The sequence below is a fragment of the Aedes albopictus genome, chromosome 1, assembly GCF_035046485.1.
Source record: "Aedes albopictus strain Foshan chromosome 1, AalbF5, whole genome shotgun sequence".
NCBI lineage: Eukaryota > Metazoa > Arthropoda > Insecta > Diptera > Culicidae > Aedes > Aedes albopictus.
Window position 1 is genome coordinate 214,850,598 of NC_085136.1, and position 27,009 is coordinate 214,877,606.

The window sequence follows — 27,009 nt, forward strand, 5'->3', positions numbered from 1 at the left end:
GTCTGAGGAATCTTCGACAAAACTTTCATAAATCAATCTAGGAACTTGTTTATATAACATTTTCCTTTTTTTCGATATTGCTCTTCGAAAATCCTCCAGAAATGTCTATAGAAAAGCATTCTAGAAATGCTTCACAGAAGGCATCATAAAAAAAATCCTCCATAGATTTTTGTTTTTGAGAATCCGTGCGAGAATTATTTCCGGGAATCATCCACGGATTCCACGGAAACGATTTCAGTAATTTCGTAACAAAATCTATAGTTCTTTTAGAAAATTTTCCAAAGATTTCTTTAGAAAATCTTCCACATACTCCTTCGAAAATTCTTACAAATTTTCCTTCAGAAATTCCGCCAGGGATTCTTTTGAAAATTTCTCTGGAAATTCCTTATGAGATTCTTCCATCAATTTATCCGAAGTTTCCAAGTCCATGAACATCTTCATTGGATTCTTCAGGATATCCTCCTAATATTCCGCCATACATTATCCCAGAAATTTATCCGGCATTTCCTCTATGGATATCTCCAATAATTCCTCCACGTATACTTTCAGACATTTTTTTTTTCAAAAATGTTTCTTAGGAATATCTACTGAAATTCTTCTGGAAATATTTGTTATAATAGGGATATTTCGGACATTTTTTTCTATGCGTTTCTCAAGGTATTCTTACAGATTTTTTTTTAGAAATTCGTCCACATATTTCTCCAGGAATACTTTCAGAAAATCTGCCAAGAATTTATTATCAAGGATTTCACAAGGATTTTTTTGCAAATCCCTTAAGATTTTCCTCTGGGAATTCCACAAAGGTTTCACGAAAACTTCCTTCAAGAATTTCCTAATAAATTCCTTCTAGGATTCCTTCATAAGTATTTCTTCTGATATCTTTGTAGAAATTCAGCCAAAAGTGCTTCCTGAGATTTCTACAGAGATATTACTGATAATTTTTCAGAAATTCTTTCATAGTTTCCTGCAGAAATTCCTGCTGGGATTCTTTGTGGAATTCCTTTGAGAAAATATGTTTATCTCCAGAGGTTTCATCAACATATTTAGAGTTTTATTTAACAATTTCTGCAAGAGATTTCTCTCATGGAGTTTTTTTAGAACTCATTCCAAAAAAAAATATTTACAAATCCTATAAGGATTGCTTTGGAAAATCATTCCAGGTTTTCTTTTTCAAAAATTCTCCGAGAAATTCCTTCAGTGATTCCTAGAGGAATTTCTACAAGATTTTTTTTGTAGAAATTGCTCTTGCAGTTCCATCAGAAATATCTCCTGGGATGTCCATAGAGATCCCTGCAGAATTTGTTCTGATAACCTTCCTGGGATTTTAGGATTTTTTTTTCCAGAAATTGCCTCGTACTCTTAAACTATGTCTTCAGCAATCACAGACAAAAATAATAGTGGAATTTTTGAAGAAATCCCTTAATATATTTCTGATGGATCCCTAGAGGGTTTTCTGCAAAAATCCTTGGAAGAACTGGTGGAGATTCCTCTGAAGAAATTCTCAGAAAGAAATCTTATGCGATTTTTGAAGGAATATCCTGAAGGAATTCTTTGGAGAACCACTGAATTAGGGAAAATGATGAAATCTTTGAAATAATACATAAAAGAACTGGAAAACGCTTGAAAAATCTTTGAAAATGCTAATGAATACTGGAGTAATTTCTGCATCCATGGTTGAGAGAATCTTTGAAAAATAAATTCTGGACAAAATCTTAAAAATCCAAAGCAGTGCCTGCAGAAATATCAAAAGGAATTATCGGAGGAACCCCTGGATGAACTTCCAGAAAAATCTTTCCTGCAAACTACAGGAAAATTGTCTGACCGGAAGATGATTTTCCGATAGGTGAGATAATCTTCTATGTCTTTTCCAATTGTACGAAGAATCGGAGTTCAATGATGCAAGCAATGAAGTCCAGATAAAAGAAAATATAGTTCTCTTACGCAAAAAAATATAGGATTGATTGTACCTACCTTCATCTGGTGTGTGTGGATGATGAGATGACAGCAATTGTATGGGTGAACGGAGTACAAACAGGATTAGAAATCATTGATTCGATCAACATTGGTTAGGGGAGAAATGTGCTTAATACCAATAGTTTCCTCGACGATGTTTTCACTCCGCATTGCTGAAGGCATCATTCCAGAGTACACGACCTAAGGCGACCGAAGTCGCAGCCAGCCAGCGGGTGTCGACATTTTTGCGACTGATTGCATCCAATCAAACAATTGCACCATCGGGAATTTCTGTTTGAGGAGTGCGGTAAAAACGATTCGATTCCTTACGTCGTTGACGACGTTGTGCTGTGAGAAATTTGGTGAAATTTGAAAGACAACTTGGGAATCGCATTGAGATTCTCCTTTGGAGAAACGAAGGGGTGAAACAGGAAAGTTCGTTACGCTATTTTCCTCTGCATTGAATCTCATTTTCTCTTCCGTGTGTGGTTTTTCACTGTGGAAGTTTGAAAAATTCAGATCAAAGCGTTTTACTTTTTGGTATTATCTTTATTGTACCGCCTAATTCAAAATGTATGATTACAACAGATTGAAATTGTTCACAAATGCTTTAAACAGTTTAACTTTCTGTCATGAATACTTTATCACATGTCAATAACACCTTTCTTTCCCTCGATTTTCCAGATGACACCTACATGTACGACGACGCAGTTACCAACGTCATGCGAATGCCCCACCAAGGCCACTGGTACGACGAACCTCCCTACGAAAGTGATCCGGATGATTTCCTCATGTCCGGAATGCGACATGCGGGACCATCCACAACGATACAAGTAAGTTTTTAATTACTTTTGCTTGCAGTTTAAAATCTTCATCCACTCTCTTTTGGCGTTTTCGAGGGGAAAACGTTTATTTCGACAATAATGGCAGCATCCTCCATCTCTCCAGGGACTACAACTTTCCCATTTTATTTCGCTTATTGGGATAATCGTTGCCGCTGTGTAAAATTGTTAATTATTCTTCTTCCATACAATTAACCCCCCGAAATAAAGTCGTGAATCAACTCCGGCGGGTTTCGGAACCAAGCAAAAAAAAAATCTTTTACTCGAGCGAAATCGAACCAGCCGAGTGTGAAGTGATTCGGGGAAGTTTCTGCGGTGGCATTGAGCGTGATTAAAATCGGTGGTTTTTCGCTCGATTCGTCCCGGTGCCGAAATTCATCAGCAGTTAAGCTTCGCTGGCTGTTGTCGTGCGAGCTCACACGATTTCCTAGTAAAACTTCTGATTAAATTACCTAAAAGGGGCGTAGCCCAGTCAGCCAGCGATCGTATAAAATGTTGAGTAAGATGTTAAAGTGGAGGCGATATGCGTACATTTTACATGCGCCTAAATGGAGGCATGCACGCACATGGCCTCCACTTTATCATCTTATGCAACATCTTATATGATTATTGGTTGTCTGGGAGGCGTTTCTCAGTTTTTCAGTCCCAACACGGTATAACTGAACCGACCAACTACATTTTCCAGAATTAATTTTTTTTGAATGTTACTTCTCGAAACAATTCCTTATCCCAAACATGACGATCTGGACCCTCTCTGGAGCCACCATTCAAAAAACCGTAGGATTCCCTGCTTTGCTTCAGAAGAATCCGTAAAATTCAGCCCAAGTAACATACTTGTCATAGAAACGTCCCGGTGGCGCAGGTTTTTGTTGCGCAGAAGTCATTGTGACTTACTTCTAGCAAGTAAGTATTTATTTGATAGAATAAGTCACCAGTGACTTCTGCGCAACAAAAACCTGCGCCGCCGTGACTCTTCTGTGACAAGTGTGTTACTTGGGAGAATCCAGAAGAGATAGTAGTTCGTTCGAATATCATAATGATAGATCCAACTAATACATCGGAATCAAATGCTGGCTCCTCTCTGGAGCCACCATTCCAATCATTGAATGTTTCACTGCTTTTATCGATGTCCAGATAAGGTAGGAGATCGTTCGAATATCGTTACAACCCGCTCCCGTAAACCTGAATGAAATTTCGTATCCTCTCTAGAGCCACTATCCTGAATACGTTCTGCTTCACTGCTTTTCTCGATGTCCAGTAGAGTCAGCTTTTCCTCAGGTAGTCTAAATACCCCTGATGTTATGCGTACTAGCGCTTGACGAAGTCTTCCTGTCAATTTTTTTCCTATGCGTCCACTAATTTGCTTATAATGCGCTGTCTTCCTTTTTTTTTTTCTAGATCCTTCTTACTTTGATGAGGACTAGTATGGAATAATCTAGTCCAAAGTAAGTGAATGGCCATACGGAAGCTTTCAGTCAATCGGCGGGTGTGAAGCCATTAGTGGACAAGTTTTGCCACGCTACATGTCACCCTGCAGCTACTATATAAATGTACCGTAAAACGGGGTATCTTTGATAATGCGGGTAACTTTGATAGTGCGGCAGGCATTGTGTAATTTATCTTAAAACTATAATTCCTTCAACCAGTTAAGAAAAAGGTAAACGTAAATCAATTCTATACATATGAAAGCTCATCTAAGACGAGTTTTCATTAAAATCTAGTTTATATAAAACTTTTTGGGAAAAAAATAAAAATTGTTGATATTTTTGTCATTTAACAACCCCTTCAAACAATCTGCTGTACGACTTCGTTAAAACAATTTTTTCAATGAATGGACTCTTATTCTCGATAGATTCATCATAGTAGATTCCAAATCTGGCCTTGAATCTCTTAGCGAAGTGTGTTTTTACGAAATGAAAGCAATTTTGTAAATTGGGATATTAATCTCCATACATTGATATACGCCTAAAAGTATGCAATGCCCTTGTAATTTCATGTAGATAAATATGTGTTGTTCAAAATTTGTTAATAAAACATTAAAAAACTACCCAAAAAAAGCAAACTAACCATGGATAGCATGTAATCATATGTTGATGTACCGTTAAGCATTTATTATTACAAAGATAATGATTTTTGATAGCTAAATTTATTGTGTTTTGCACTCAATACTCCACAAATTCATTTTTATATGTAGAATTTGATAAAAAATCAATGTTTTGATATAAAAATTCTTTCTAATATATTCCACAAGCCTTCTCTGATCATGTTCATACTACTAAGATTTCAATCTGTGATTATTTTTTGAGATTTGATGTGTTTTTAGGGCATTATCAAAGTTACCCCAAAATGAAAAACTGATTTTCGGTTATGTGAAAAACTAAAAGTTATCCAAAATATTTCAGATCATCAAATCTTTTAATTGTTTTTGATAACTGATACCCCAGTACTTGTTTTAAAAATATAAAACTCGGGGAAGTACTGTTTAATGTAAAAATATTGAGAAAATTCGCTAAAAAACTATCAAAGTTACCCCATTTTACGGTAATTATAAAAGAGTTTCCGATCATCTCAATAACAAATACGGACTGAGGCGCAAGAGTATATCTAAGAAAATCATCGGCCTCATTGAAGCATGGTACGAGACATTTTTGTGCAGAGTACTGAACAACGACACGAGTGCTATCAAAATGTTTACATGGTACCAATACCATTCCCAAAACTCTTTATCCCAAGAGTCACATAAAACGTTTCCTTGTACGCTTACAATTGTGTTCCACAATGCCTACCGGAATTCATTCAGCGTAGAGCCGGCGGCAACGACTAGAAAAAGAGGATTTTCACTCGAGGCTTAAACACATACCTACACACCCAATCATCTGGCGGCGGGGCGGCTCACATACTCTCATTCCGTACACCACGGTCGGCATCAATTTTACCGCTTTTTCAGTGGGGAAAAACTTTTCCACGAACCTTCCGCGACTCATCGAGCAGAAAAAAGCCAAAAACCAGCCGCGCCGACATCATTGTAGCCGTCGTTGGCGCTGCGGTAGCAGCAGTTTAACGCTTTCAATTAATTTTGAACATTCCAAATTTAATGGAAAATTCCTGTTCCCACTGAATTCGTCGTTTCGGTTCCATTGCGTACTAGTATTATTATTTTTTTTTGTGGCGTGGCTTCGCATCCCTACCGGATGGTTTCAATAGGGAAATCGAAGAAGGGTGGGTCCTTTGAATGAGTGTAGTTGGTTTCCAACGTATTTTGTATATTTTGAGGAAAGTTGGATTCCACGAATCGGATCCGGTAGATAATAAAGATAGAATCGGGAGTTGGGAATTTGAGACATTATGTCCGTCATAATCAACAAATGAATTTCATTTCGTTATCAATCGTTAGCTACGATCTGATGAGCTACATCTGTCTTGTTCTGTGTGATAGGAGAATGTATGATGGGTTGGCTGGTGCAGTTGCTCATATCTCTTTTTGCTGAGCTCGGCGGGGAATTGATGTTTCTCAGATGTGGCACGTGACGAACATTTACGAGATAATGACAAGCAAGAAGGCTTGCTATGAGGGTCATTGTAAGAGCGCTAATGCGACCCCTTGGGGTTATGTCTACAGGGTCACGATGGCCAAAACAAGAGGTACAATAGCTCCAACCGAGTACCCTTCATATATGCTGGAATGGAACGCCGAGAAGCTCTTTCCGTGTCCTGATCTAAGTCCATAGCCTCCTTTCATAGAACCGCTGGGAACTGGGGCGCTTGATGGTGATGGAAGGAGAGTAACCGCTGAGGAACTTGCGGGGATTGCAAAATAGTTTTGAGTAGCTAAGGCCCCAGGATGGAATGGAATTCCAAACCTGACCTTAAATGCAGACATTTCCTATGTCTCCCGTGATGTTCAGATATACTATGCTTTGTCCAGAAATACCTGGACGAGGAAGTCCTCCTTGAGGTTTGTGGGCTGTGCGTGTGTCAGGTTTAGAAGATCCGAAGCCACGTATATAAGACCCATAAGCTTGCTTGACAAGGCGGAGAAGACGGTCGATCGGATCATTCACAATAGCACCGGGGTATACGGATTGCTCAAGCAGAGTAAGCCTAGGCGTGGCGGGAGCCCAACAGTGGACTCTGTTGGGTCTCTTCAGGAATTTCACACATTTGGAAACAACTCTGTAGCATGAGCGATATAGCACCGCTTCCAAAGTGCTGGTAATGACGGCACTGTATCCTCTTAGTAAGGTCGGGTGACACTGGCTTGAAACGGGTGGCAGATGGGCTAATGTCGGCGCCGTCTTCCGTCCCATAAAACCGTGGCGTGACCTTAAAGTACGTTCCTGACCTGTGCCTAGCCTAGGCAACTAACTGGGTGGAAGTAGGTTCAGATGAACACTCCTGATAAGCGCTGACCTGACTCTTAGCTCAGTCCTCATAAGGGCCTGTGCCAACCCTCCTTGCTTGCATAGCTAACCACCAGGATCATTGGAGACTATTTCATTTGCAGTGAGGGATAGCGGCTCTAAGCGGAATCCAACAACAGCAACAATGTGATCGAGAGTGGAGAGTCAGAGGAAACCCGTTCGCGCGAGGAGGGCTGGCGAGATCGCCACTACGAGGGGCTGGTGTACCCACCGCCGAGCAGACGGCAGGAGGTTCACCAGAAAGAGCACGAGGCGGCGCAGCACCAGCCGGGGAAGCGCAGGTGACTGGCGCAGACCTCATGGGGGCGCTGAACCGTAACCGGAGCGGGCTACCAAAGATGTTTGTAGTTGCCGAACACCTGGACGTCGGTGGATCAGCTCGACTACACGAGCGGGCGGAATAACATCAGCAAGGATCTGAAACAAAGCCTGCCTAAGCTCCGCAAATCGCTGGCTTTGGCCAAAAAGTAGTACGATCTCAAAGAGCGGAGTGTGGCTGACGCGAGTAGGGAGGAGCGATTTATCCAAACGGACAGCTACCTCTTTGCTGGCAACGCGACGACGCAGCACGAATCCATGCAGCTCGCCGGAGCCGTAGCGCAGAGTTCAAACCTTCCTACGACTCGAGCTGCATGGTCGAAACCTGCCGAAGCAAGAAGCGCCTGCAAGTGGCGTCCGGCAGGGGCAGGTGAAAGGTTAAAGAGAGCGAGAGTAACACAGCTGCCAAGTCGGTTGCAAAACGCGCAAGGGGCAGGGTAACCAAGCCCCAAGAGAGCAACCCTAAGACGAACGGTGGCCAACCGAATCGAAGGAAGGAAAACCCTTGGATTACGGTTGGAAAGAAGATGGAATTGAAAAAAGTGAAGGGCTGACAAGCGCGAACGTAGCGACACGCTGGTCTTCAAAACTGAGGCGGAGGTGTAGTGGGCCATGCGAGGCGAAAACAGTCTCTACCCGCGGAGCGCGGATGTAAAAGCATCCGGCACACCAATACTGGTGGGATGATGCTGTTGCTGAAGACGAAGGCGGCCAAGAAAGGCACCACCTGCAAAGCTCGATTGTTAACGGAGCCTGTGGGCTTCCTGGGCACCCCCACACTTTAAAAATGCAGTCTAATCAAAATAATAAAACAAACAACTAGTGCTATTGGTAGTGGCGAGGCTATCCTCTTCGCAAGAAGTGGGTTGGCGAGGTCTCCGTTAAGGAGAAGTGAGGAGGCAGAAGCGAGAAGCTGCTCACGCAGTTCCAGCGTGGGAGCTCCGATCCATTTCCCGACTAGCCTGCCGGTGGAGATATTGGCCGGAGCGTGGTTGATGAGGGCCATCAACCAAAATAGAGAAGGACTATCCGCGATCGAGATGGCTGAGCAGCAGCTCTGCAAGATCATCGACTTTGCGTCCACGAAGTCCAACATTAGTAAAGACCTGAAAACGGCCCTGTTGTGACTTCGTAAGTCACAACGGTACCAAGCAGGATCACGTGAGACTCGTGAAAACTGCAGCAGTGGTGGAACTGGTGAAAGTAAAGGTTACGAAGTCTACCCGGGCGGAGGCCTTTGCTTTCGCAGGAAGTTCAAAAGGTGTGGCAGATGCGAATGTGTGTGAAAAGCACTCACAGAAGCGGGTGAGACAGCCGTCAGGTGAGGAGCTGTCTGGCGGTGCCCGCAAGGCTACGAAAATACTAAACCCGATGGTCCCCGAAGTCGGACCCCAGCCTGGCGTCCCGGAAAGCTGAGAAGAGTGGGCATGAAAAGGCTGGCCCGTCCCGGATGGAAGGGACCAGGGGGTTGCGGCCGTTGTTAGGCCCTCAGCAATCACAGAGTAGGGCGAACCAAGGGGAAGACCCTCCTTGGACTAAGATAGAGCGGAAGAAGAAGAAGACGAAACCGCAAGTAGAAGTGCTGGACGCCAAGTCAAGGCGCAGGAGGGTACGTGCCAAGCGCGAGAAAGGATCAAGACGGATGCGCTCGCCATCAAGACGGAACAGTCCGAGTACTTGAGGGTCTGGAAGCCGACGTACGCAGTATTAGACGTACTCGTACGGGCGAAATGATCCTGGAGCTGAAGCGCCAGAAGGATCACAATGGCGGCGCCTACAAGGGGCTGGCAGAAGAGGTCCTTGGTGAAGAAGTAGAGGTGAGATCTCTCACACATGAGGCGACTCTGAAGGTCAAAGACATAAACGAGATCACCGAAGTGGAAAAGCTCGTCACGGCACTGCGGCAACAATGCGATGTGCAGGTGGCAGTCGCAGCCGTTAGGCTACGGAAGGGACCAGCAGGGACACAGATAGCTTTGGTTTAGCTACCTGTGGCGGACGTCAAAAAGTCCGTTAAAGTAGGGCGAATAAAGGTGGGCTGGTGCGTATGTCACCTGACATTCCACGAGCCGCCAGAGGTTTGCTTTAGGTGTCTTTAAGCAGGACACAAGTCGTGGGACTGCAAAAGCCCTGACAGGCGCAAACTGTGCAGGCGATGCGGCGCTGAAGGTCATAAGGTCCAAGGCTGCATCTGTATGATCTGTACCGGAAAATCCGTGAACAAAAGGCACCCAACGGATGATCCAAGGTGCCCGGTCTTCATGAAAGCCGCAGTGAACAAATCACAGTACAGGTAACGCGGCTGAACCTGAACCACTGTGACGCAGCTCAACAACTGCTTCGTCAGGCGGTTTCTGAGTGGGGGACGGATATCGCCATCATAGCGGACCCATACCGAGTCCCGCCGGTAATGACAATTGGGTCACAGATGGGCCCAGAAAAATGGCGGCGATATGGGCGACGGGTAAATACCCCGTCCAGGAGTTGGTGTCTACTACCTCTGAGGGCTTCGTGGTCGCCTAAGTTAACGGGGTCTTCTTCTGTAGCTGTTATGCATCTCCGCGGTGATCGATCGAGCGGTTCACGCAGATGCTGTATTGTATGACGACTGTGTTAACAGGGCGAGGACCGGTAGTAATAGTAGCGGGTGACTTTAATGCCTGGGCCGTGGAATGGAGAAGCCGTTTCACGAACCAGCGAGGTCAGATCCTGCTAGAGACACTGGCCATACTAGATGTCGACCTGGCTTATGTCGGTGCCAAGAGTACCTTTAGTCGGAGCGGTGCGGAGTCGTTTATTTACGTTACTTTTTGTAGTCCTGGCCCAACAAGTAGTTCGAACTATAGCAGGGTGTCTACTACCTGGAAAAACCTGGAAAACCTGGAATTATCAGGGAATTTCATTTACCCTGGAAAAAACCTGGAATTGTCAGGGAATTCCGGAGTCAATCAGGGATTTTTTGGGGGAATGGAATTTTTATTGAAACTTTAAAACTAGGACTAGAAACATATATAACTATTGCTTGCAATTCTTGAATAAGATTCTTCAGAACTCATGGAGTTGATTTTTATAGATTTTCGAAGGGAGTTCGTGACCGAAGCTGGAAAGAAATTTCTAACAATTCCTTATTAGCTTTATTTTCAAAAACAGCAGAAATGCTTCGAGTTTTTTTTTATTACTAGTAGATTTTAGAAAATTTCTAGAAAATTCCAGATTCTTGAAAAAAAAAACTCAGAATTTTCTAAAGCATCCGTTTAGGAAATCCTTTAGGGAATATTTTACTTTTTCTAAAGGATATCATGAGTAAGTGCATTGAGACGTTCTCTGAAGAAGCTAGAGAAATTCTCCGTATACCTAATAATTAAAATCAGAAGCTAAGAAAAAAAAAACCTGATAAAAATTATGAACAGTAACGTTTCTAAAGTATCAAATGGAGACCCAGAAGTCCCGGAAAAATGTCTGATGGAATTCTTAACATATCTTTATCAGAATGTATGGACAAACTTTCTACAAACTTTCAAGAAAATCACCCAGAGTGAGGATTTTAGTTGAATTGACATTCTTTATAAATGCCTAACGTAATTGCTTAAGTCATTTCTAATAGATTTTTTCGTTACAAATCATGGGATTTTTTTAGAAATTAATTTTCAACAAATCCCTTGAAAGGAATAGTTGATGAAACTTCTAGATGATAATGGCTGAACCCATGAGAAGCTCCGCAAAATGTTGGATTTTGTAGGAGCAGTTTTAAACAATAGTTTAGATGTTTTTTTTTTCAATATTCAATATGAATTTATGGAACTTAATACAAGTGAATTCTTGATAGACATTTCTGTATAGATTTTTCGAATAATTTTTGGACTCAGATTTGCTAAGGATTTTTTCAAGAATGTCGACAGTAAAAAATCCCACGCAGTTTCTAATGAAATATTGCAAAAAGTTCATTATTTAATTTTATGATTTTCTGTGAGATTTCTTGAGGATAATTGATTACGTAATATGTTTCTACAACACATTATGATCTTATACCATCATAGATTTATACAAAATATTTGTCAATATTTCTTGAAAGCTCTCATCAGCATTTCAATCAGTTAAAAAATCGCAAACATTTCCTATTAATTGACAAATACATAATTTCTTTTGCATAAAATTTAATTTGAAATCCGCCGAAAATTATTGAAGCTGTTCCATTTCTGCTAGAAGTTCAACCAGAAATAAATCTTCTAATGCTGCCATCATTTTTTTTTACAAAATTCAGCAAACTGTTTTCTGCCGGGCATATGGTAAATTTACTTCTGCTAGTTATCTATATATATAAAAATGCAGTGGCATACGTGGGACCGCGCATAACTTGCGAACGGATGGTCCGATTTGAGTCGTCTGAGTTTTGTTCTGTTAGTTTTTACCCAAGGAAGGTTTATGAGGCAAAAAAACGTGGAAAAATTGAGAGTTTTTGAAAATCTATTTTCCATACATTTTGACCGGGGACTTGGTCTTGGCTAGAAACATGAAACGTCAAAAAACGCAGTAGGCAAGACAAAGTTTGCCGGGGGCAGCTAGTTATTTCTATTTCTGAACCCGGAATTTTTTTCTCAGACCTGGAAAAAACCTGGAAAAAACCTGGAAAAATCAGGGAATTTCATTTTAGTAAACGAGTAGACACCCTGTATAGAGTAGACGATAGCTACACACGGGATCACACGGGAAGCTGTGGTAGTGTTTGGCTGAAACGCCGTTTCATCGGCTATCGCCCATATCTTTTCGAAACTACAGAGGCGGTGACGCGTAAACTGAAGGGATGGCTTGTTAGTCTCAGTACACCGCCATAAGTTGGTCTCAGGATTGGGAGTGACGCTGACCCCGCCCCCCCCCCCCCCACCCCCACCCCCCTTCTTCAGACCAAAGTGTGCCAGCCAGCGTAGACTGTTTGTAGACTTAGAGCATCATATCACCATGATCAAAAATCATAGATGATGTAAACTACTCGAAACTTGAAATTACATAATACATAGTATCAAATTATTTGTAAGGGTCTTCAAAGATGTAACAAATGACTTTCGTGGAAACGTTTGCATCGATATTGATACAGAATTCCGATACTCTCCTCCCTCAGTCGACAATGATACATGTTTACCATTCGCCATCAGCATCTTTTTCGAAAACCCATTTCCATTCCCAGTATGAAGACTTTAATCCGGTTTCCTATTCCTTTTAACCAAAAGAAAATCGATTTCCCAGTAGCAGCCAGCCGGTATGGAAATCGGTGTTTGTCGGCGGACTTCCACTTGGCCGTCGTTGTCGTCGTCTGCTAGAGCTGGAGACTAAAGGTATGCACAGCCTTTCAAATTGTCACACAAAAGCTTCGACTTGTTGGCGGCCAAGAGAAAAGCTGAAAACCTTTAGTCTAGCCAGCTTTTGGGTTATTTTTTTTGTCACGCCGGCAATCGCCTGCAGCGGACACGGAAACAACCCGTATAATGATGGACATCCTAGGTTTTTTTTTGCTCTGCTGGGGTCCTTCCAAATGGGGCGTGTGAACTTGACGCTCTTCGGACAAGTGAATTTAAAAAGGAAGGGCAGTAAATTCGGATTAAATCGGAAAACAGACGCGACGGACACTCAGCAGGCAGGATAGGTTGAGCTTAACATCCTCTCGAAGCTCGGGGCGTCCCCTTTTAAGACGAGCCTATTTGCATTCGAAAGGACGAATTTGTTTCGATTTCCAATCCATTTCACTAAGAACCTTGTTAGAATGATCTCGTAAAGCTAATTTTCCCCTCTTCTTCAATTGCAGGGTGGGCGGGTATGCTACACATCGAACGGCCGAGAAGGACAAGGAGTGATATCGTTGCGATCAGCTGGCGACATATCGATACCCCAGCGGGGGCCCATCCGACGGGGCCTGATTGTACCACAGCAACCTCCGAACCCACCGACCATCATTCCCCTCAAGCATGCCAGGTAAGTCGATGCGATGGTTAAATAACCGTCATCACCGTAGAATGTTAACAATATGTAATTTGAAATTCAGCCACCTCTCGTGATAATCGCGAATTAGCTTATTATCGCATTTTAAATCTCCTCTGCCATCCATGTAGAGGTAGGTGCATGATTGGAAGCCGCGAACGCAGCAGACCGACAAAATCTGGCTGTAATTATAATTTTACAATAAATTTAATCAGTTTTACATAAATTTCAATTAGGTTTCAGGGCGAAATTTTCCGCACAGTACCCTAACATTCCAGAATGAAAATGAGAATGTGTTTGTGTCTGTGTGCATATTAGTGGCTTCACAACCCGTTAAACGATTTCCGCCTCCGCAATAAAACATCTAGGGCACTCCTCTAGTGCCAGAATCGACGTGGAGTTGGAAGCAAAGTCGGAGGCGTAGATAATGATTAAATTTAAATTTAATTTTCACCATCGTCGTCGTCGTCGTCGCCGTCGTCGTTGTCGGGGCTACCTCCTTAGAGATGACGAAGACCGACGGCGACGGCGGCGACGTCGTTATCGCCATCGTTTCCATCTAACCCATTATCAACGAGCATCCAGTCAAAGCAGCCACCGAGTAGAGCTCCAATATTAAACGGGTTGGCCCGCAGCCATAATCATATTATCGTCATTATTATAAGTCGTAGCCGGCGGAAGAATTTGTCGAATCCGTCTCTTCTCTTTAAGCACATTATGATAGTAGGTAGTCGTCTTATAGTTCTTATCGATTTGGTTTCTCTAATTTCAGATCGCACGACCGGGAAAGTGGAGACTACGCCGGATCGATATCGGATCTGCACAGTGTTACCTCACGCCTCAGCCAGGTTTCGGTAAGTAGTTCTTTGATGATGGTTTAACAATTCCACGTGCTGACTACTGCTGCTGGATGGACGTGCCTGGACGCATGGATAAAGTAATTCGGCACCTACATTTCAAAAGGGCGTAACTGCATTTGGAAGTAATACCTTATTTCAAAGCTGTAGGTCGTACTGCCTCCCTTACACTTAAACCACCGTGGTTGTCGGAAAGAGGACAGCTTTTCCCATCTGGTACTTGTTGTGAAAAACATGGAAATCATAACACATGATCCACAGCTTTAAAAGAAGGTGATGATTCCAAAAGCAGTTACGCCCTTTTGAAATGTTGGTGTCGAATTGAGCAATCTTCAAACTTCACACGGAATCGCCAATCTACCCAAAATTGAGTTCCTTTGACGCAACTCCATAATTCGGACCAATAAGCCAAAGTTTGAGTAAAACGATTAAATTTACGCTAGGTAAATTGCTCTTACCTACAGCTAAAACCATACACTCAAAAGTGGGTAAATTCAACCCAAAATCCCCTTAATTTTGTTCAAATTTGAGTAAAGTTGCATTTACCCGAAATTGGCTTATTGGGCTCGAGTTTTTGACATCGATCAGGCCCGTGTACAGAAGTGGCGCCAAGGGAGGGGTTTTTCCCAATTTCAGCAAAAGGCGGAGGGGCGCCTAGTGTATGAAGCGTCGATAATGGGGAGGGTTTAACCCCCCCCCCCTCGATTTGGGAAAGCTGCTTCTTTTTGCAAGAGAGCAAAGCCAGGATAAACAAGTGCGGCTTGGTTCGATGTTTCATTCGTCAGATTTGTGTCTCTAAAGTTTGTATGCAAAATTACAATGGGATTTTTTAAAGTTTCACCTTAAAAAGGGTGCTTATGGGTTTCATTTTTCTAGGACTCCTCAAGAAAATCTTTTGAGGACTTCTCCAGGATTTTTTTCCAATGGTCTTCTACCATTTTTTTTCAGTTGATTCTACCGAAAAAAGGTTCTTGCAGGAATTCCTTCAGGAATTATCCCTGGAACTCCCCGAGAATTTTTTTTCCCAGAACTCTCCGATGCGCTATTGCAAGAATTTAACTTAATACTCTTCTAGGTGCTAAATATTGCAGGAATCTACAGATTATTCAAGTAGTTCCTCCTTGGATGCTTTCGAGGACTCTTCAATAAATTACTTCAAAACCTCTCCAGGATGTTCAGATAAAAATCTCCATAAATAATTCAAACACCTTCAGCATTTCTACCAAAGATTTTTATGGATTTTTTTAAAGATTAATCCTGATTTTTTTACCTACAGTTTTTTGGAACTCTTTCAACCCTGTTCCTCCTTTGAAAATTTCCTCAGATTTTTTTGCAAGAATGGGAATTTTTAAGGGATGTATACAAGACAGAAATTATTGGCCAAGATTTTATTTTAATTCTACCTAAGATTTCTTTCAATAGGACAAAATCAGTGAAGTAATAGATTTGTAGTAATGAGCTGAATTTTTGTATGGTGAGAAGGTCAAATATCCGTTTCTGTAAAGAAATCGTGCAAAAAGCGTGACTATTATGATTACTTGTCTAATTTGATGCTGATTGAGCAAAACTTTGGAAAACAGTGTTGTTGAAGAGACAAGAAATGGAGAAAACGACAACACAATTTTTCAATGTTTTGCACAAACAGCATCAAATTAGACCAGGAATCATAATACTCACGCTTTTTGCACGATTTCTTTGCAAAAACGGAGATTTGACCTTCTCACCATACAACAATTCAGCTCATTACTACAAATTTACTACTTCGTCAATCGTGTGCTAATCTTTCAAAAATAACTTTATCTCCTTTGAAACTTGTTATCTAGGAATTCTATCAAGATTTTTTTTTTCTAAAGTAATCCTTGAAGAAATTTCTCGAGGAGTCAGTGAAGCTACCACTTGAAAAATTCTGGAGGAATCTTAGGAAGGATTTCTGGAGGAATCCTTTGGAAAAAATAGAAAAAAATGCTAAGAAAAAACCTTTGAAGAAACTGTTAGAAAAAGAAAAATCCTGATAGAATCTTCACAAAATTTTGTTGAAATGCATGAAGAAACTTTTGTAGACGTCTTTGGAGATATTCCTGAAGGAATTCGTTGAGCAGTTTCCAAAGAGATCTAATAAGATCCTAGATAAAATCTTGATGTGTTACGTGATATAATTACTGTATGAACACTAGAAGGAATTAATGAAACATTCCTCGATGTTTAAAAGCAGCTGTGTTCAAATCCTTGGAAAATTTTCGAAAAAAAAAAATGAAAAATTCCAAAAGAATAATTGACGAAAGTGCTAGACGAATATGTGAAAGTAATTCCTGCAGAAACTACAGCATACATTGCTGGAAGAATATGTAACGAAATCCTGAAAATACTTCTTCATTTTCTCTATGGCTCTACGTCCCCACTGCGACTTGACCTGCATCACTTCAACTTAGTGTTCTTTGAGCACTTCCACAGTTATGAATTGAAGGGCTTTCTTTGCCTGCCATTGCATGGATTTGTATATTGTGAGGCAAGTACATTGATACACTATGCCCAGGGAGTCGAGAAAATTTTCCCGACCGAAACGGAAATCGAACCCGCCGTCTCCAGATTGGCGATCCATTGCTTTAACCACTAGGCTAACTGGAGACACCCTTCCTGGTGGATCGCTAGAGAAAAAAAAATGAGGAAGTCGAAGAAGGCCATCCGGTGAAGCTCCTATGTGACTTCTCATAGGAACATCGGGAAAACTTATCGAGAAAATTCTGAAAGACATCCCAGAGTATTGGAAGATTTCCCCGAAGAACTATTGGTTGAACTGCCGTAGGATTACATATGACTAGACATAATAGGGACTCCTGAAACAAATCTCATAACATGCTCTTGAAGAATTTCCCGAGGAATTTTTGAGTAAGTTATAGAACAAACTTCTGGAAGAACTCTTGATGAAAATTCTCAAAGTGTTCCGGAAGCAAATTTAGAAGAATTCCCACAGGAACTTTTAAAAGAATTCTCAGTGATACTCCTAGAAGACTACCTGAATGATGTTTTGGAAGCGTTCCCAGTAATTTCTGGAAGAACTTCCAGAGCAATCCTGGGGGAATTCCTGACGCTGCGCTTTGAAAAAAAAAAACAGAGAAACTCTGGAGAGAATTCCGAGATCTTCTTTTGGAAAAGTTTCCCAATCAATTTTTAAATGAAGAGTTACAGAAATGTTTGGAAAAATATCTGAAAGAACGGCAGGAAGAATTCCGGAAGAAATTTTCAAAATAAATCATGGAGGTATTTCTAGAATTATTATTTGCATGCTTATGATCTGGATGATTTCCCGATCGAACAGAAAATATTTTTGGAAGAGCTTCCGAAAGAATGCTCCGAAGCAATCCAGAAATAATTTCCAGGGGGACTTTTGGAAGAATTCTCGGAGAAACTATTGAAAAATTTCTCGGAAAATCTTTTGGAAGAACTCTCGAATGAATTTCTGGTAGGATTATCGGTGGAACTTTTGAATGAATTCCCAGATAAGCATTTTTCAGCAATCTTGAAAGAGCTTCCGGAAGAATACTCTGGAGAGTTTCTGAAAGAACTTCTTAATGCCATCTTGAATTGAGAGCCGCCATCTTGAATTTTAGGCAGCCATCTTGGATATTATGTACGCCATTTTTGAACTCCGAACATCTTCCCTATACCAAATATGCCCATATTGTGTGGTTTTAGGGCCTAAAACTCCATTAAACTTTCGCTGTATTGAATTTGAAGCCGCCATCTTGGATATTCTGGTCGTTATTTTTGGACTCCGAATAACTTCACCATACCAAATATACCCATATTGCATGGTTTTAGGGTCTAAAACTCCTTGAAATCTTGAATTTCAGCCACCATTCTGGATTTTAGTCCGTAATTTTGGATATTCTGGTCGCCATTTTTGGACTCCGGGCATGTTACCCATACCAAATATACCCATATTTCATGGTTTCAGAGCCTGAAATATGTACTATCAAACGGCCGCCATCTTGAATTTGGAGCAGCCATCTTGGATTTTAGGTCGCCATGTTGGATATTTTGGTCTCCGTTTTCGAACTCCAGATATCTTCCCCATACCAAATATGCCCATACTGCATGGTTTAGGGTCTAAAAATCCATTAAACTGCCGCTATCTTGAATTGGGATCCGCCATCTTGAATTTTGGATCGCCATCTTCGATATTCTGGTCGCTATTTTTGGACATCTTACCCATACCAAATACATATACTCATATTGTATGGTTTTAAGGGCCTAAAAATCCATTAAACAATTGCCATATTGATTCTAGAGCCGCCATCTTGGAATTCAGCTCGCCATCTTGGATATTCTGGGCGCCATTTTTGGACTCCGAATATATTCTCCATATCAATTCAATTCGCTTTATTTTAGAGATTCTCCATACCAAATTTACCCCATATTGCGTGGTTTTAGAGCCTTAAAGGCTATTAACAGCCGCCATTTTGAAGTTTTAGCCGCCATATTGAATTTCAAGCCGCCATTGTGATTATTATGTCACCATCTTGAATTTTTGACCGACATCGTGGAATTTGTGGTCCCCAGTTTTAATTTCCGCACAAAATTCGTGACCCATGCTAAGTGTTACAAACATCACGCAGTTTAATGTGTCGCATGATGAGGCTTGGTTCAGTTTTATATACGGCAAGTTCTACCGATACTGGTCCGGATCATAGAAATGGCCATAACTCTGGAACGCATTGACCGATCCGGACCATTTTCAATAGCAAACAATGCGGTAAATTCGAGCTATAATCCGAAAAATCGGCAAATAGGAAGTGCCTTAAAAGTGAGTGAACTTATTTTGCGCACAGACATACATACAAATACACATACATACACACATACACTACCCGTCATAAGTACGGACTCACAAAAAGTATTGCAACAATATTGCATCACCCTGACTCACCTCGATATCTCCAAAACCTGAGGACTCACAAAGATGCTGTCTTCAGGAAAGTTATTCAGAAGACCAAAAGCAACAACTTTTCTGAAGGCGGCATTTTTGTAGGTGTTCTGGTTTTAGAGATATAGAGGTGATTAAGGGTGATGCAATATTGTTGCAATACTTTTTGTGAGTCCGTACTTATGACGGGTAGTGTACACACACACACACACACACACACACACACACACACACACACACACACACACACACACACACACACACACACACACACACACACACACACACACACACACACACACACACACACACACACACACACACACACACACACCAGTAACCGCAAAGCAGTGCAAAGGTTGGAGATCACGATCGGAGAGGAGAGAATTTCATCGCAGCGCGCGTTGAAGCACCTGGGCGTGATGGTCGACGACCGCTTAAACTTTAACGCGCACGTTGACTACGCCTGCGAAAAGGCGGCGAAGGCGGTTAACACAGTAGCGAGGATTATGCCAAACGCGGGCGGTCCAAGAAGCAGTAGGAGGTGCCTCTTGGCAAATGTTGCAACCTCAATACTTAGGTATGGAGTGCCAGCCTGGGCTCCGGCGCTAAAAACGAGGAGAAACCGTGGAAGGCTGGGCAGTGTGTTCCGGCTCATGGCTATGAGAGTCGCGAGTGCCTACAGAACAATCTCGTCGGAGGCTGTATGCGTTATCGCTGGGATGATGCCCATCTGCATCACCCTAGAGGAAGACGTCGAGTGCTATCGGCGGAGTAACGTAAGGAATGCGAGAGCAGCTGCTAGAATGGACTCGCTGGTGAAGTGGCAACAAGAGTGGGACAATGCGGCGAACGGAAGGTGGACCCACCGACTGATCCCAAATGTGTCGGCGTGGGTGAACAGGAAGCATGGGGAGGTGAACTTCCATCTGACGCAGTTTCTGTCCGGGCACGGCTGTTTCCGGAAGTACCTGTTTCGATTCGGTCACGCGTCTTCCCCTCTGTGTCCGGAGTGTGTGAACGTGGAGGAAACACCGGCGCACGTCGTCTTCGAATGCCCTAGGTTCTCGGAGATGCGCAGGGATATGCGCGGCCTGACAGTCGACAACATTGTCGAAGAAATGTGTCGCGACGAAGCTACGTGGAACGCTGTCGACAGAGCAGTAACGAGGATGCTGTCCGCGCTGCAAAGGAAGTGGCGCGAAGACCAGAGAGCGCCGGAACGCGATCGGAGTAGGCTTGATCCACCGCCGGGGACATGACTGAGTCGTTCGTTGCGTAGTACCGGTTTTTGGTCGTCGGAGCGCCGGTGAACCGGAAGTCTACCACCAACCGGAATCGCCGGGCCGACTTCGGCACCTTACTGGTCGGGATGAAAACATCGGTGTCGAGAGAACTTCCACCGTCGGGGTCTTTCTCTGTCGGAGTAGGCTAGGTCCGTCCACCGCCGGGGACTAGACCGAGTATATCGCGGAGAAGCACCGGAACTTGGTCGTCGGGGCGCCTGTGAACCGGAAGCCAGTCTCCAACCGGAATCGCAGGAGAGACCTCGGCACCTGTCCGGGAAGAAACGGTTTCGGAAGATGTTCCACTGCCGGGGAAGTCTTTGTCGGCGTAGGGTAGATCCACCGTCGGGGACTATCCGAGTCGTGCGCGAAAAACTGGAGTGCTAAAACGGCACCGTTCCTCGGAGAAACTCAGTATGATCCGAAGTACTTGCTGGTGGTATTAGAATAACAAATTTGGTGTATGTTTGTGCTAACTGTGTCGCTGAATGGCGATAGGTTAGGTACGAACACGAGAACGACTAGAATAACAAATTTAATTTTAGAATAACAAATTTGGTGTATGTTTGTACTAACTGTGTCGCTGAATGGCGATAGGTTAGGTACGAAAACGAGAACGACTAGAATAACAAATTTAGAAGCGACAAAAAGTGCATGAGCACAAGAGCAGAAGAGCGCATGAGCGCATTGCCCCCCCTGAAGCAGTCGCATATCAGTGGTACCAGGGGGATCGAGGCGTCAAGGTGTAGCAGAGTTTTTCCAATCGGTTTTCTCTGCTTGGGAGGTTGGGAGGAAAAAAAAAAAAAAAAAAAACACACACACACACACACACACACACACACACACACACACACACACACACACACACACACACACACACACACACACACACACACACACACACACACACACACACATACACACACACACACACACACACACACACACACACACACACACACACACACACACACACACACACACACACACACACACACACACACACACACACACACACACACACACACACACACACACACACACACACACACACACACACACACACACACACACACACACACTCGGGGCAGCAGGGACTAAAGTCCTGGGGCCTGACGCACCCCCCCGCTTGCGAGTCAGCCGCGTAGTCGCCGGCTAAGAATAGGACTACTAACCCCAATTCAAGGTGTCAAGCGACCCGTGCTGAGGAATGAGTGATCGAGGGGGTGAAAAAGATGCTCGATCTTTAACGGAGCCTGTGGGGTACCTGGGCACCCCCCACAGTAAGCTGTCCCTTACCGCGTTAATGCAGGGCTCTGGCGTGGTGGACATTCTTTCCCGTGCTACTCGTGGGATTTAATCATGAAGTCAAATAAAAATCAGAATCTAGGTGGAAATAGTGGTGGGATCAACCCCTTCGCAAGAAGCGGGTTGATGAGATCTCCGACAAGGAGAAGTGAGGAGATAGGCGCTGGGAGTTGCGTACGCAGCTCAAGCGTGGGTGCTCCAGTCCACTTCCCGGCAAGCCAGCCGGTGGAGGTTATGGACGGAGCGTGGTTGTTGAGGGCCGTCAACCGAGGATCCAAAGGACGGTCCGCAATAGAGGTGGCTGAGCAGCAGCTTGGCAAAATCATCGACTTTGCGTCCACTAAGTCGAACATAAGCAAGGACCTGAAAACGGCCTTGCTTCGACTTAGGGCGTCGATCGACGATGCCAAGCAGGAGCACGCGGCACTCGCGTTGCTGACTGCTGCAGCAGCGGAGCCTGCAAATGAGAAAGTGCCGAAGTTTACCCAAACGGAGGCCTTCTCCTTCGCAGGAAGTCCGAATAAGGCGGAAGCGACTGCTCGCGACAAACGGGGCAAGCAATCGCAGAAGCGGGCGAGGCAACCGTCAGGCGAGGAGCTGTCTGGCGGTGCCCGCAAGGCCAGGCGAATCATTACCCCGAAAGTCGGTAATAATGCCGGAAGGTCGGACCCCAGCCAGGGTTCCCGGAAAGCTGGGAAGGGTGGGCCTGAAAAGGCTGGCCCGTCCCGGAATGATGGGAACAAGGGGTTGCGACCGCTAGTGGGCCCTCAACAGCCACAGAGTAGGGTGATCCAAGGGGAGGACCCCCCTTGGACGAAGGTAGAGCGGAAGAGGAAGAAGAAGGCGAATCCGCAGGTAGTAGCGCAGGACGCCAAGCCAAGGCGTAGGATTGCAGGTGCCAAGCGCGAGAAAGGCGACGCTATCGTCATCAAGACGGAACAGTCCAAGTACTCGGACGTCTTGAAGATGATGCGAAGCGAAGCCAAGCTTGAGGGTCTTGGAGCCGACGTACGCAGTATTAGACGTACTCGTACGGGCGAGATGATCCTGGAGCTGAAGCGCCAGAAGGAGCACAAGGGCGCCGCCTATAAGAGACTGGCAGAAGAGGTCCTTGGTGAGGGTGTGCAGGTGAGGGCTCTGACACATGAGGCGACTCTGAAGGTCAAGGACATCGATGAGATCACCGAAGTGGAAGAGCTCGTCACGGCACTGCGGCAACAGTGCGATGTGCAGGTGGCCGCCGCAGCCGTTAAGCTACGGAAAGGGCCAGCATGGACACAGATAGCTTTGGTTCAGCTACCTGTGGCGGACGTCAAAAAGTCCGTTAAAGTAGGGAGCATAAAGGTGGGTTGGTGTGTATGTCACCTGACATTCCACGAGCCACCAGAGGTTTGCCTCAGGTGTCTGGAACCAGGACACAAGTCGTGGGACTGCAAAGGCCATCATATCGGACCCATACCGAGTACCCGCCGGCAACGGCAACTGGGTCGCGGATGGGACCAGAAAAATGGCGGCGATATGGACGACGGGTAAATACCCCGTTCAGGAGTTGGTGTCTACTACCTATGAGGGCTTCGTGGTCGCCAAAGTAAACGGGGTCTTCTTCTGTAGCTGTTATGCGCCTCCGCGGTGGCCGATCGAGCAGTTCACGCAAATGCTGGACCGCTTAACGACCGTGCTAACAGGGCGAAAGCCGGTGGTAATAGCAGGCGACTTTAATGCCTGGGCCGTGGAATGGGGAAGCCGTTTCACGAACCAGCGGGGTCAGATCCTGCTAGAAACACTGGCCATCTTAGATGTCGACTTGGCTAATGTCGGTACCAAGAGTACCTTTAGTCAAAACGGAGCGGAGTCAATTATTGACGTGACCTTTTGTAGTCCTGGCCTAACAAGTAGTTCGAACTGGAGAGTAGATGATGGCTACACTCACAGCGACCACCTGGCGGTTCGCTACAGTATCGACTACAATAACAGCAGACAGCGGATAGAAGAAGAGGCGGCTAGGCCAAGGCCAAGCCCTCGTAGGTGGAAGACATCGTACTTCGACGAAGGGGTATTTAGGGAGGCGCTCCGCCGTGAGCGAAACTTAATCGGTTTAGACGGCGACGAGCTGGTAGCGGTGCTCTCACGTGCGTGTGATGCGACCATGCCTAGGCGAGTCCACCCTAGAAATGGGAGGCCACCGGCTTACTAGTGGACCGACGCGATTGCGGACCTGCGCCGCGCCTGCCTACGGGCTAGGCGGCGGATGCAGAGAGCACGATCAGAGGAAGAGCGAAACGAACGGCGGGTGGTGTTCGCCGCTGCAAAAGCCGCGCTTAAGACCGAGATAAGAGCAAGCAAAAAGGCCTGCTTTGAGGGTCTCTGTCAGAGTGCCAATACGAACCCATGGGGTGACGCCTACAGGATCGTTATGGCCAAGACGAGAGGTGTGATGGCTCCTACAGAGCAATCTCCAGAGATGTTGGAGGGGATCATTGGAGGACTTTTTCCGCGTCATGATCCTAGACCTTGGCCTCCTTTCGTAGGACAGCCGGGGGCTGGGGCTGGCGATGAGGAGAGGGTCACCGATGTGGAACTTGCGGGGATAGCTAAGTCCCTTAGCGTAGGTAAGGCCCCAGGTCCGGACGGAGTTCCGAACCTAGCCTTAAAAGTAGCTATTGCAGAGGCTCCCGAGATGTTCAGGTCTGCTATGCAGAAATGCCTGGACGAGGGAGTTTTCCCAGAAGCTTGGAAGAGGCAGAGCCTGGTACTAATACCAAAGGCGGGGAAACCACCCGGAGACCCGTCGGCATATAGACCAATATGCTTGATTGACACGGCGGGGAAGGTGCTCGAAAAGATCATCCTCAATAGAATGTTGCGGTTCACCGAGGGCGAAAATGGCCTTTCGAGTAACCAGTACGGCTTCCGGAAGGGGAGGTCCACCGTAGACGCTATCTTGTCGGTTACAAAAACCGCCGAGAAAGCACTCGAGCCAAAGAGGAGGGGAATTCGCTTTTGCGCGGTAGTGACTCTGGATGTAAGGAATGCGTTTAATAGCGCCAGCTGGTCTGCTATTGCCGATGCGCTCTTGCGTCTGGGGATACCGGAGTACCTGTACAAGATTCTCGGATGTTACTTTCAGAATCGTGTACTAGTCTACGACACGGAGGTGGGTCGGAAGTGCTTTCACATAACCTCAGGAGTCCCGCAAGGTTCCATCCTGGGTCCGGTGTTATGGAATGTCATGTACGACGAGGTGTTGAGGTTAGAGTATCCAGTGGGAGTGGTGATTGTCGGATTTGCCGACGACATTACGCTCGAAGTCTACGGTGAAACGATCGAGGAGGTAAAGTTGACTACCAACCACTCGATCAAGGTTGTGGAGGCGTGGATGCGGTCCAGGAAACTGGAGCTGGCTCACCACAAGACAGAGGTGACGGTTGTTAACAACCTGAAGTCGGAGCAGCAGACGAAGATCAGTGTAGGAGACTGTACTATCCTGTCAAAGCGCTCCGTCAAACACTTGGGCGTGATGATCGACGATAAGCTTACCTTCGGTAGCCACGTCGATTATGCCTGTAAAAGAGCCTCCACAGCTATTGCGGCACTGGCCCGGATGATGTCCAATAGCTCTGCGGTGTACGCCAGTAAGCGCAAGCTTCTGGCTAGTGTTGCTACATCCATACTTAGGTATGGCGGCCCGGCGTGGGGCACCGCGCTAAGTACTAAATGCTACCGACGGAAGCTGGAAAGTACTTACAGGCTTATGTGCCTGAGGGTTGCGAGCGCGTACCGTACCGTGTCACACGACGCTCTCTGCGTCATTACTGGTATGGTGTCTATCAGCATTCTTATCAGTGAGGACATGGAGTGCTTCGAAATGCGCGGCACAAGAGGCATACGCAGGACTGTCAGGATGGCCTCTATGGTCAAATGGCATGGTGCGTGGGACAGTTCCACCAAAGGAAGGTGGACCTATAGGTTGATACCGAGGGTAGATAGTTGGATTAATAGGCGCCATGGGGAAGTCACATTCCACCTGACACAGGTCCTTACAGGTCATGGTTGCTTCCGACAGTATCTACACCGTTTCGGGCATGCGGATTCTCCCGAATGCCCAGTGTGCAATGGTTTAGAGGAAACGGCGGAACACGGTTTGTTCGTGTGCCCGCGTTTTCGCACAATGCGTGACCGCATGCTTGCCACATGCGGGGAGGACACAACTCCGGATAACTTGGTCCAGAGGATGTGTAGGGATGAGTTTGGCTGGAACGCCGTTTCAACGGCTATTACCCACATCGTCTGGGAGCTACAGAGGAGGTGGCGCGTGGACTCGGAGAATGGCTAGTCCAGATGCAGTACAAGAGGTGGTCCAGGGGTTCGGAGTCGGCTTCGTAGGTCATACCGGTGCCCTGCGGTCCAGATCGACCCTTACAACGATTAAGTGGCCGCGGAGAGGAAGTCCCGGTAGTGGTGCTGTCGTGGCGTCGGTCTACTGGGTTGGATCCGAGCCCGCGGTTGGAAAGGGGTCCCCGGCAAGGGTCGGGGCAGGTGAGATCCTGCTGTCTGCAACCTACGGGTGCATCTGATAGGGCCTGAAGGGTAGCGGTACCCTTCCTTACGGGCAGGTCAGATCGGGTTGCACGTGGGCATCAGTTCTTGATGTCCGCTCAGCAGTAGGGCGCGGGCGGGGTTGACCCTGCCCGCCTTCCGAGGACAAAGGGAGTGGCGAGGACCACTCGGGAAACTGGCTAAGCGCCAGCATGCTACCGTGATGGACTCTCCAAAGCGAGTCATCGATGTTCGTTGCTGCAGGCTACGCAGCTAACCTTGTGGGTGCGATGTGCACTAGCCCCTCTCTGAAGCAATACCTTCTTGGTGGTTCCGGAGAGACGTAGGGTTTGGCGACCATAGGAATGGTTTAGTGGGTACGAGGAGAGAGTAGTCCTGGATTTTACTTTTGTTGTAGAAGACGGCCTGTCAGACCTACACTACCCTAACCTTCTGTTAGGGTGTCTCTCTCTCTCTCTTCATGGCATAACGTCCTCACTGGGACAAAGCCTGCTTCTCAGCTTAGTGTTCTATGAGCACTTCCGCAGTTATTAACTGAGAGCTTCCTCTGCCAATGACCATTTTGCATGTGTA

At 45.2% G+C, this 27,009-nt stretch overlaps 1 protein-coding gene across 1 annotated transcript in view; it reads left to right on the forward strand.

Annotated features, from left to right (window-relative positions):
- The window catches only part of LOC109400126 (uncharacterized), a 195,983-nt gene that overhangs the window by 113,515 nt on the left and 55,459 nt on the right, over window positions 1-27,009 (forward strand). Inside the window, exons 8-10 of the mRNA XM_062846218.1 lie at window positions 2,638-2,786; window positions 13,332-13,498; window positions 14,277-14,358. Coding sequence (XP_062702202.1) covers window positions 2,638-2,786; window positions 13,332-13,498; window positions 14,277-14,358 — 398 coding nt within the window. The remainder of the gene's footprint in view (window positions 1-2,637; window positions 2,787-13,331; window positions 13,499-14,276; window positions 14,359-27,009) is intronic.